Source organism: Gopherus flavomarginatus, chromosome 9 (assembly GCF_025201925.1).
Source record: "Gopherus flavomarginatus isolate rGopFla2 chromosome 9, rGopFla2.mat.asm, whole genome shotgun sequence".
Classification (NCBI taxonomy): Eukaryota; Metazoa; Chordata; order Testudines; family Testudinidae; genus Gopherus; species Gopherus flavomarginatus.
In genome coordinates, this window is record NC_066625.1 from 73,130,023 (window position 1) to 73,142,964 (window position 12,942).

Here is a 12,942-nt window from a genome sequence, read left to right on the forward strand (position 1 = left end):
TCTAATCTTTGAGGAAATGCCCTATCAAAGAAGTCTGGTGGTGAAGCAGAGAAGGAGCAGCAGCACATTTACCCACCAGGCCCTCTTTCTCCTCTTTGTCATGTCCATTCAATATTATCTTGGAAATACTCATAATAGAGTTAATCAGAAACAGTCATTTTAGGCTATTCGATAGTTGTCAATCAACAGCTACATTTTAATACCCATGAAATCTGATCAACATAGAACAATTTTAGTTATTTGTTTGGTATTGTAAGCAGCCATTGCATTGCAATTAACCTATATAATTGGGGCTCTTTGTTAAGAGAAGAGATCATCATCAAAATTGCACTTCAGAGAAAAAAAGAAAGTTATACATCACCTGTAAAATCAGAAGGAAAAGGAAGTAAGCATTTGCAACCCTCTGGAACTGTTCAAATAAATTAACTGGCAAGAAAGTAAGAATGTTGTATTTAGATGTTTTGATGCGATTATTCTGAAAAATAAGAGAAAGATGTAAAGCATGTTAGTACCAGCAGAGAAAAATCTAAACTTATGAAAAAAAATCTGCTTCAAATTTGGAACACATAGCAGTAATGATACTTAAAATCAGAAAGTCATCTTGTAGCATCTCAGTTTTGTTACAATTATTCATTAAATTGTTGATTATAATTATTACTTAAATTATTGGTAATAGAGGTTCTAATTTTCAACAATGTTTTAAATCAAGATATAAAATCTTTATGCAATAAATGGGAGCTTCCAGACTCCTTATCTCTGAACTCTTATTTAGGGCAGGTAAGAAAAGTGTGCACACACTAGGAGAAAGGGTGGATTCAGGAAGGGTTATAAACACATACACATATTCAGGAGCAATACCTAATAGTGGGGGTTGGGAGGGGGGTCGGGAAGGGGATTCCAGTAAGGGTTTCATGCATTTCCCAGCAAATGTCACTGCAAGATAGAAGCACAGAGGAGGCAGACATTAAGCTATGCTAAGAGTAAAATGCAACACAAACCAATAGCAAATTGCACACCCACACACATTTGCTTGATTCTTTTACTTTAATTCTCTAGAATACACAACCTCGTTCAACACAACTTACATATAGCTTGGCTGCTGTGAAAGCCTGGAATGTCTTTTTTGGTGGGGGTGGGGAGGTGGGGGCACGGGTACTGCAAGACCCACAAAAAGAACACATTTCACTTCTGAAGTGGACCTTGTGATTCTGGTTATGCATTGTCCTCACTTCTGCTGTTTTACTACAACACATTTTTTCCTTAGTGACAACTGTGATAAGTTTTATTTATATTCATACTATTGTAAAAGTAAATTCATTAATACATATCTAATTGTAACTTACGCAGCACAGTATAATACATTACATGTACCAGAGTATATTGTTCTTTCAACAGACTAGCAAACTAATATCATGGGGTAAATTAGTTTAGTCTGTATCAGCTGTTATTGTGCAACTCAGAATATCACTTCAGAGAAGTCTGTCTTTTCAAGACACATTGATTTGTAACTGTCATGGTCTAATTCCCCACTCTGAACCTTAGCATCCAAAAGATGGGGTACCAGCATGAATCCCTCTAAGCTTAATTACCAGCTTAGAACCCGTAGCGCTGCCACCAACCAGGAATTCCAGTGCCTGGTACACTCTGGTCCCCCCAAAACCTGGCTCGGGGACCCCCAAGACCCACACCCTCTGGATCTTAACACAAGGAAAGTAAACCCTTTCCCTCACCGTTGCCACTCCCACACTTCCCCTCCCTGGGTTACCCTGGAAGATCACTGTAATTCAAACTCCTTGAATCTTAAAACAGAGAGGAAAATTTACCTTCCCCCCTCCTTCTCTCTCCCCCTCCCAGATTCTCCCTGAGAGATAAAGTAATCCTAATACAGAGAGAAATTACCCTCTCTCTCCCCCTTCCCTCCTGTCTCCCCACCAATTCCCTGGTGGATCCAGACCCAGTCCCCCGGGGTCTCACCAGAATAAAAAAACAATCAGGTTCTTAAACAAGAAAAGCTTTTACTTAAAGAGAGAGAAAAACAGTAAAAATTATCTTTGTAAATTTAAAATAGAATAAGTACAGGGTCTTTCAGCTATAGACACTGGGAACACCCTCCCAGCCTAAGTATATAAGTACAAGTTAAAATCGTTTCAGCAAAATACCAATTTGAACTCCTTCCAACTAAATACATATTTGCAAATAAAGAAAACAACCATAAGCCTAACTCGCTTTATCTACCTAGTACTCACTATTATGAACTTATAAGAGCCTGTATCGGAGAGATTGGAGAGAAACCTGGTTGCACATCTGATCCCTCTGAGCCCCCAGAGTGAACAACCACCAAACACTAACAGCACACACAAAAAAACTTCCCTCCCTCAAGATTTGAAAGTATCCTGTCCTCTGATTGATCCTCTGGTCAGGTGACAGCCAGGCTCACTGTTCTTGTTAACCCTTTCCAGCAAAAGAGATATAAAGTACTTTTGTTCTATTAACTCCTACTATTTGTTTATGACAGTAACTTATCCGAAATTTTGCTAGTAACCAATAGGAAAATACTTTGTACGGAATATTTATAATTTGCTGCAGGTACAATGTCTGTTATAGCCAAGACAAAAATGAACATTCATCTGAAAGTTGTAGGGTTGCAGGGTCGGGGGCCGCACCATGCAGCTCCTGGAAGCTGCAGTTTGGCCCTACTCCGGCTCCTATGCTCTCTAGTGGCCCCCTCCGGTGCTCCAATGGGAGTTGCAGGGGAGGTGCCTGTGGATGGGGCAGCATGCAGAGTTACCTGGAGCCAGAGAAGGGACATGCTGCTGCTTCCAGGAGCCGCTTGAGGTAAGTGCTGCTGGGAGCCTGCAGCCCCGAACCTCTCCTCATGCCCCAACCCCCTACCCCAGCCCTGATCCCCCTCCCGCCCTCCAAACCCCTCAAAACCAGCCTGGAGCACCCTCCTGTACCCCAAACCTCTCATTCCCAGACCCACCCCAGAGCCCACACCCCACAGTCGGAGGCCCCTCCCCCACTCCAGGCTGGAGCCCCCTCCCATACACTGAGCTCCTCATTTCTGTCTCCATCCCAGAGCCTGCACCCCCAGCCAGAGCCCTCACTCCCTCCTGTACCCAACCCTAATTTTGTGAGCATTCATGGTCCACCATACAATTTCTATTCCCAGATGTGGCCCTCAGGCCAAAAAGTTTGCCCACCCCGGTCTAGGCACTGGCTTTGGGTTTCTAGGCACATTCTCACAGTAAAGATCCTTTGTCTAGTACCCCTTCTGAGATATAGGGCTCTGCAGTCCTAAGCCTAGGAAAACTAGTGTCAGCTCTCCCAAGCCTCCCCAGTAGTTCTTGCAAGCACTATGTACCTGCTATATACCTTTCAGATTACCATTTCCCCTTCAGGGACCACATGATAGTGAAAGCAAGTAACACAGATACTTTATAAAGGAATTTCTAAACCAATCACACTTTACTCATGGACAAAGCACAAGAGATATACAGATCTACAGAAAACAACAAAAACCTGCACTCAAAAGCCTCCCTCCAGTATCCTCACCATTTCAAGAACCCTCAGGTTTTGGTCAGTCTTTCCACAGACCATCATTTCTTCCTGCACAGCCTTGCAATCTGGTCTCCTCCCTCTTTAAAACGGCAGGTAAAAAACCCTTCCTTTTATAAGTTTCCAGTCCCCATGTCTGGTGACTATTCCCATTGGCTTCAAGTCCCTCATCAGCAGATCCATTACTTATTTACAAGCCCACCTGGAAGAACTGGTTCATTGGGTGGCAACTAGCTCATTGTCCTAGAATGCTTCCATTTGAATTGGAGATCCTCCAGGTTAACAAACCTTGATTGCTTTCCATTATAAGCCCTCTGACAACACCTCCAGGAATCCCATGGAGATTAAAAGACAACAGTGAAGGTACAGTGCAGTATTACAATCAAAATGGCATTCATGAAACAAAATGGAGTTTACAGTTTGATATAGATACGTACAGACATACATCAGATGCTATCCTAGATCACTGAGTGGATACTGTAGGCTGCCACAAGAATACAATGAAACCTACAAACAGAGAAGGAATAGGGGGCAGAAATTCTACATGCAGAGACACTAGCTCCCTGTAACAAGGCGAGACTCACAGCTGCGGTGCCTCCTGATGTCGTCCTGGGAATTAGCTCTCTCCCAGCCTTGGAGTGCCCTCTGCAGGCCCCTGTCTCACCTTGCCAGGCTCCCCATGTCCCTCCCAGACCCTGGTGCCCCTTTTCACTGGGGTTCTGCCCCTGCAGTACCTCCACAGTCTCAGTGGGTCTGCCCTCCCCAGGGACCCCCCAGCCCTCTATCTCCACCTTGCCTCAGTCTTGGCTACTGCCAGTCCCCATCTAGCCCCTGTTCACTGGCGCAGATTGTAGTATGATTGCCACTCATCACTGGCAAGGAGGGTTTGGGTCTGCTGCTTCTGCCATCTGCAATCCCAATACTTTCTGGCCTTGCACTAGGCCAGCAGCCTGGGGGGTTTCCAGGCCAGAGCTCCCCAGCTCCTCTTGCCTTCCCCCAGCCCTGCTCCCACCTTAGGTAGCCAGGTACACTCCCCAGCAGCCAGGCCCTTCTCCCTCTAAAGGCAGAGAGAGTCTCAGAGCACCTGGCTCACCCCCCTTTTATAAGGGCCAGCTGTGTTCTGTTTGGGGCATGGCCCCAGCTGAGGCTGCTTCCCCAATCACAGCTGTCTCCTGGGCTGTTCTAAGCCCTTTAACATGGGAGCAGGGCAACCACCCCACTACACTCCCCACAAAAAATCCATGCAGACAACATGTGACAAGAACCAAGAGGGGTTTTTCCTGACAGGGCTACATTAGTGTGCTTATGGTTCCTGACCGATGCAGATTCTTCTTTCTTTAGGAGAACTTATCTGATGAGTCTATAGTTTGGGAGCCAACAATCACAAGGAGACACTGTTGGTCAGATTATGGACACAATGTACTGATGCTTCTGCAGCTTCAGCGTGTGTCTATTTTGCGGGCATTCTTCCAGATGGCCAGCAGATAGCCATATATTTGGTATACAAATACTTATCTAATATTGCTTTCAATATATATGTTTCATGCCCATTTTCCAGAGGAAGTTGTATATTTTATTTTATTAGAGAATCTGTTTTAAGTTAGTTCTGGCTAATGAAATCTACCTAAAACTATGATAGTGGCATGTTCAAATTTAGTCAAAGAAAAGAGTCTTCACTTTTCAGGCCAAAGTTGAGGTATTTGGGAATTTGGAGCTGAGAGACACTGATATTCACTTTTGCAATGGAATGTGGTGGGAATAGGTAGAATTACTCCCTCATTACTCTTTTTAGAATTATTTTATACCTTTTATCAGCTTGATAATGCACTATTTAGTCATTTCTCTTCTTGATCTATCTACTCAACCATTCTGAAGACCTCTTAAAGACCTTCCCCCTAGTTTTTACAATGTGGTTCTACTCTGAAAAGCAAGTCTGTAAAAATGATAATTACTTTGCTGCCTGTACATTTTCAGCTCTTTTTACGTTAGTGATAAAGACAGGAGGTGGGGCTTACTATTTTTTAATTCCTTTTATAAATGCAGAGGCAGTACAGCTATGGGACAAAGAATTTGGTATCTATTCTGGCTCAAGCACCATCAACAGAATTGTTAATTAAATTCCAACGAAATGAGTTCTTTGCACTGGTCTTCAGTACAGAGAATGTGAGGGAGATTGCCACACCTGAGCCATTCTTTTAGATGACAAATCTGATGAATTATCCCAGATAGAGGTATCAGTAGAGGAGGTTCTGGAACAAATGATAAATTTAACAGTAATAAGTCACCAGGACCAGATGGTATTCACCCAGAAGTTCTAAAGGAACTCAGATATGAAATTTCAGAGCTACTAACTATGGTAAATAACCTTTCACTTAAATCAGCTTCTGTATCAGATGACTGGATGATAGTTAATGTAACGCCTATTTTTAAAAGAGGCTCCAGAGGCGATCCTGGCTATTACAAATCAGTAATCCTAACTTCAGTACCCGCTCAATTGGTTGAAACTATAGTAAAGAACAGAATTATCAGACACCTAGAGAAACACAATATATTGGGGAAGAATCAACTTGGCTTTTGTAAAGGGAAATCTTTCTTCATCAATCTCTTAAAATTTCCTGAGGGCATCAACAAGCACATGGACATGGTGATTCAGTTGATATAGTGTACTTGGACCTTCAGAAAGTCTGTGACAAGGTCCCACATCAAAGACTCTTAAATAAACTAAGCAATCATGGGATAAGAGGAAAGATCCTCTCATGGGTCAGTTACTGGTTAAAAGACAGTAGAGGGATAGATGGTCTTTTTCACAATGGAGAGAGGGAAATAATAGGGTCCCCCAAGGATCTGTACTGGCACCTGTGCTGTTCAAGATATTCATAAATTATCTGGAAAAGGGGGTGAACAGGGAGAGGCAAAATTTGCAAATGATACAAAATTACTGAAGATCGTTAAGTCCAAAACTGACTGCCAAGACTTACAAAGGGATCTCACAAAACTGGATGAAGGAGCAACAAAATCGCAGATGAAATTCAGTGTTGATAAGTCAAAAGTAATGCATGCTGAAAAACTTAATCTCAACAATAGATACAAAATGAAGGGTTCCAAATTAGCTGTTAACACTCAAGAAAAAGATTTTGGAGTCATCATGACGACTACTCTGAAAACATCTGCTCAATGTGCAGTAGCAGTCAAAAAAGCTAACAGAATGTTAGGAACCACTACAAAAAGGATAGATAATAAAACAGAAAAATATCATGATGACACTATAAATCAATGACTGTCTCCTGCAATCACCTTGCAGTTTGTTGTATCTTTTATTTCCTGTCAGGAAACAAGAAAGTAATCTGGCGTCTAGTCCTTCTACTCTTGTAACAAGACGTTCATCTCTTTTCGTAAAAAATGTGTTGGAGACTACTAGGTCACGAGCTTGTGCCAGTTTCACTATGCTTTCTCCTTCATCATTTATAGTTCCATAGCCCTGGCAACCACATATGCTACTATATCCACACATGTCTCTTCCAACATTCCTATTTAAATTGGCACCAATAACTATTTCATTTTCTAGAATTTGCTGAAGAGCAGTGCCTAACTATTTCTTAGAAACTTGCCTTCTCTTTCTCGCCACAGCCAGACTGGAGCACATGTGTGCTGACTATATTTAACAAGCCACAGCAGCAAAATATGTTTAGCAAGCTGTGGTAATAGAAAGAATAAATAATAAGTTAACTAGTAAGGGACAGTGTGTTAAGAGCACAGAAAAGTTATTCCAGTCCATCTTATGATATTAACTGATTATCTTAAAAGGGCACAGTCAAGATAAAACAAAAAGTATCCTTACCTGTAGTACTCAGTTATAATACCTTGATTTAGAGATTATTGGAAAAATATCACCACATAGCAGAAGAATATTTTAAATGTCTTGATTTTGTTTATTTTATAACCAGAGCTACTTAGATTATTCAAACTAGAAAAATATTCTTCCACTTTATGGGCATTAATTCAATCAACTAGAACAGTCACTTTCAGTCTTTTGAATCTATGGAGAACGCTGCCTCTCGTGTCTCAGGAGTCTTAATTTCCTACCCATAATTTACATAGGGAAACATGGTTTATAAATATTTTCTAGCCACATTTTCATTACAAAATTTTTGTTAGCGAATGTTGTTAGTCTTGCACAATTCTCTGAGCACTGCTTCATTGAATTATCATTCCTGGTTTCTAACTGTAATTGTGGTGAACGTAAATGGTCTTCGAACTGAAATTTATCTACAAAGCCCTGATTTTGAAGAATTCCTCGGGGAACAAATTAAATTTCCCTTTGAGACTAATTTAGTTACTGTACGCTTTATTTCCTCCAAGTCACTCTAAACAGCACACGTTGTACAACAACTTTCCCATACTAGCAAGCAATTTTTTCCTTCGAGAATGACATAGCTGGAGAGGAAGATGAGAAGCCCTGTATCAATGTATCCACAAACAATTGATATAGATATATAGGTAATAAAGGACATAAAGCTTCAACCTCCTAGTGCCTAAAAAGAAATGTATTCTTACTGTATTACTTATACCTACAAAACAGAGAGGGAACATTTAGAGCCAGATTCAGACACTGACTTCAGAAGAGTTTCACCTGCTTTCACCGTGTCTGACTTTGCATTCACAGGACATAATTCAGCTAAAGCTCTCAAGCAACTAGTTGCCATTAGCAGAATTTTATTTAACAAATGGCATCCCTACTGGCTAATTATTCATTTTCAAACTGTAATGATAACCTCCAATTACAGGAGAGACTGTGGCTCACAAGTGTCACCCTGGAGGAGCTCTGGGAGGGATTATGCCTCAGGAGACACTATAGTTCCCCCAGGCTACCTAGGAATCAAGAGACTGTTTAAGCTGCACCACTCTTTGGATGGTGCAGCAAACTCCTCACTGCATCACCTGGACAGTTCCATAGGTTGAAACAGAAATGGCAGGATCATGTCCCAACTCCTCTCTCTGCTATTTGCTGCTTTCTTTGGACTGACTTGCACGACGGGGGGGCCTAGAAGTGAATTTTCTCCAAGACTAAGGACTGTTAGAGACCTAGCCCTTCCATGGAGGGGAGGGAGAAAAGGATGAGTCTGCTAGTCCTACTTTCCCCATCACCCAGACACAACCTGGCCTTAATATCTTTATAGCAGTATGCCCAACACTTTGTACCTATGTATTTGATCATCCTTAATTTTTTCCTCCCAACTGTTCTAACATTTAGTCCCCAGATAGTATCTAACTCTCACTCCCATCTCTCAGAGAGATTGAAATACATCAGTAGGCTAACCTAGTCCAAGTAACATTGTAAAACAAATTATTGAGAAGAGAAAAGAATTGAGGATCATATACCAAAAGGTGACTTGGGGCTTACAAATATTTAACTGTTAGTCGGTGATCCCACAAAGATTTACGCACATGCTTACTGTGACTCTAATCACCCCTGTATTTACACCCTACCTACTACTGTAATAATATTTGTACAAAATATGCCTTGTGAGGTATCAGTTGAAAACTAACAACTCTCTGATCATTAATATTCTTGTGTGATGTATGTACTCAGTGTGTATTAAGAGATATGGATATAAGCTGGAGTCATGACTAAACTATGTTTAAGCCAGGCATATCAGGGGATGTTGGTAAACAGGTCTGCCCTAGACAAAGGAATGTGCCCAATCATCAGGCAGAGATAATTAAGGTATATTTACATATAAGCAGTAAACAGGGCCATCAAACCAACAAAGGGTCGGTGGGGAATTGCCAGAAGCAGAACAATTTGCATTTTAGCAAACACCGGTGAGGGAAGAAAGAGCATGGAGCTTCCTTCACCACCAGACTCCATGTCACCTTCCTCACAGCTTGAATAAAACTTTACTTTGAGTAATGACATTCAGAAGAATCCATTTCAAAGGTTTACTGGTCTATAAAGACAGGGGGCTGAACCTCAAGTGTAAGCAATTGAATCAACAGATTGTATACAACATTACTGTATTATAAAAGTATATAGAGTGAGGTCTTTTCTGAAAGCTAATGACATACTGGTGATTAATATAATTGTGAAATGTATATATTAACAGTATATGAGAGAATATGGATATGTAATGATATTATGCTTTAAAGTCTGTGGCCAAACAGGGACTCCCTCCCAGACAGCAAAGAAGGCATCCATTTGTCTCCTATGTAAATTAAGCACAAGTGTGAAAAATTAAGCACAAGTTTAAGTTTTTGCAATATAGGGGACTTCTATTGCAAATTCTCTTATACCCTTTTGGGTCTACTAAATCCTCTCATATTTGGATAAATTCTACAGCTGGTATTTTCAAATGAGCATAAGGGAGTTAGGTGTCCAAATCCAATTGACTTTTAATGGAATTTGAGTGCTTAACTCCCTTAAGCACATTTGCTAATACTAGGTAAGAACTCTAAAAAGGGTGCATTTCTCAATACAATCCTGCCTAGTTACTCCAATGAAAAAGTTGACTAACTTTGGATCAAAGTATATTTAGAATGTTTGCATAATGGCACATACACAGATTTTACTGGAATTAACCCATCATTCTTTCATCTAGACAAGAAATGGTGCTCTATAGAATATAAAGCTGGGGTGGGCAGGTGTGGGGATGAATCCTTGCCAAGCAACTTAGAGTTCATGTAAATTCAAGGTATTTTCATTTCTGCTCACCTAAAGGAGCTAAATCATCTTCTATATGTCTTTAGATATTAAGAGATCCAGTTTATCCTTTGTTCTCAGAGTCTTCTCTTTCCAAGTTCCTGCTTGTTTTCTCACACCAAAGCTAGAAACTGACATCAAATGCCTTTGGTATTATTTAACATACACATGCATGCCAAAGCTACTCTCAAATGCCTGTAGAGAACAAATAGCCTTTTCTTCAAAATAATAACAATTATTTTTTTTAACTGCATATTCAAAGTCCAGCTAGAAGAACAGGCAGCAGGGAGCTCACTATAAACATCTCATCCAAAGAACAGCAGCTAGCTCTACCATCATACGTGACTGTGCAAACCCTTAACCTTTGGCCTTCAGTCCCAAAGGAAAGTATGCTACCAACTAAACCAGTATGGCACTTGGTACACAGGCACATAATTAAGCAATAACTGAGATCTGGTTGTCCCTCTATGGCAGATACAATAGCAGGAAACCTAATAATAAACTAAAAATATTAAATTGGCTGGTACAAAATGTTACTATGTATAATAAAATAGTGCAAGTTAAAGCAAAAGTCTCTATTTTATGGCATAGGAAGGGGAATTTTTCCTTTACGTTACAAAAGGAGAGATGTGAACACAAGCTGTGATTACTTTGAATGGCCACCACAGAAGGAAATAATGAGAATAAACATAATGAGAATATGTGTTTTTTCATCACTATATATAGTAACTCTGCAGTGGGGAGAAACAGATCATTGTGGGGAGGAGAAGAAAAGGCCATTTTTTTTAATGTAATTTTATTATTTGGTGACTCATTGTGACGCAAGTAGTTTCACAATGAGAAGTAAGTTGGGGCTACCAAGTTATTTAATACTGAAGTAATATTACAAAGTATTATATAGTTTTTAATACTTAGCAACACTAATATCCGACGTCAGATACATACAGAGTCAAACTAACATACTCGTATTATTCATTTTCCAATAAGCAAAGAAATTTGAAACTGGTCTTTTATACTTGAAGGGACTTTCGGCTTGTCCACACTTGAAACACTACAGCTGCAGCACTGCAGCTGTGCCACTGTAGCATTTCAGTGTAGACACACTACAGCAGTGTTTCCCAAACTTGGGACACCGCTTGTTTAGGGAAAGCCCCTGGCGGGCCGAGCCAGTTTGTTTACCTGCCACGTCCGCAGGTCCGGCCAATCACAGCTCCCAGTGGCCATAGTTCGCTGCTCCAGGCCAATGGGAGCTGCTGGAAGTGGCAGCCAGTATGTCCCTCAGCCCGCACCGGTTCCAGCAGCTTCCATTGGCCTGGAGCAGCAAACTGTGGCCAGTGGGAGCTGCAGTTGGCCAAATCTGCAGACGCAGCAGGAAAACAAACTGGCCCGGCCCACCAGGGGCTTTCCCTACACAAGCGGCGTCCCAAGTTTGGGAAACACTACACTACAGCCACGAGAGGGGTTCTCCCATTGACATAGTTAAGCCACCTCCACAAGAGACAGTAGATAAATCAATATTATTACAAAGCAAATGGTCGTAGCAAAGAAGGGAAAAGATTACAAAATCTGCTGTGCACTAAAAGCATAGACTCATAGACTCTAGGACTGGACGGGACCCCGAGAGGTCATCGAGTCCAGTCCCCTGCCCTCATGGCAGGACCAAATACTGTCTAGACCATCCCTAATAGACATTTATCTAACCTACTCTTAAATATCTCCAGAGATGGAGATTCCACAACTTCCCTAGGCAATCTATTCCAGTGTTTAACTACCCTGACAGTTAGGAACTTTTTCCTAATATCCAACCTACCAATATTGGTATCCATTTTTTATTCCAATGAAAACAAGGATTTGGGTTATTTAAATGTTCTCGAGCAGTGTTGTAAGCCCAACAACAACATATTGTTATAATGCATGGGAATTTATATAGTGACACTGACTAGCTGAAACAAGAATAGAATGCACAGTCTCTTTTCAATGTCAAAAAAAATGAGATTTTATTTATTTGAATTTTGCAAACAACAATAAAAGAGTATTCATCCAGTACTCTGGTATCTTTAACAAGTTTTGTAACACACTAATAAATATACACAATGAGATAAGGAAGTAACTTTCATATCTTTGTGGCTAAAACCTTGGTGTTCAAACTGAAATAATGTTGAAAATTCAAATTACTTTTCACCATATGATAAAGTGTTTTCAGACATGATTTATATGCTGACACCATGCCTTTAAACATTCTGCAATGAATATACCATGATAAGCTAATTCAACTGAAGTAAATCACTGCTAGCAAGAGACTCAGATAATTAGTGTCATAGACTCACTATGGGATTCATCAAGAGTGAACCCTAAGATCTCATATTATTTCAAGAACCCTAATGATAACACCAAGGAAAGCTGATCATGTGATATATAACTCACAGCTCCAGAGTGAACACAATACTGTAAGTCCCATAAGGGGCACTCGTGTCTTAATTAAACTGTGATGGTGTTGCTTGAGCAATATACAGTTCCTCAATGGCACCAGAGCCCTAAGGGAGAATCATTATTTTGTATACCTTCCAGGGTTCTCCGTTATCTGTAATTTTAGACCTTTTAATTTATAAGCATGTAGGGGCATTATGCATAAAGAACATAAGTATAACTGATTTTTGCATGTGTATGTAAGACAGAATTGTTTAAAA

The 12,942-nt window shown here is 40.6% G+C and overlaps 1 protein-coding gene across 2 annotated transcripts in view; it reads right to left on the reverse strand.

Annotated features, from left to right (window-relative positions):
- Positions 1 to 12,942, reverse strand: part of ATP8B4 (ATPase phospholipid transporting 8B4 (putative)) — a 156,769-nt gene that overhangs the window by 121,829 nt on the left and 21,998 nt on the right. For both annotated transcript variants that reach the window (XM_050966621.1, XM_050966622.1), the window contains exon 3: positions 362 to 475. In XM_050966621.1, the coding sequence (XP_050822578.1) occupies positions 362 to 475 (114 nt within the window). The remainder of the gene's footprint in view (positions 1 to 361; positions 476 to 12,942) is intronic.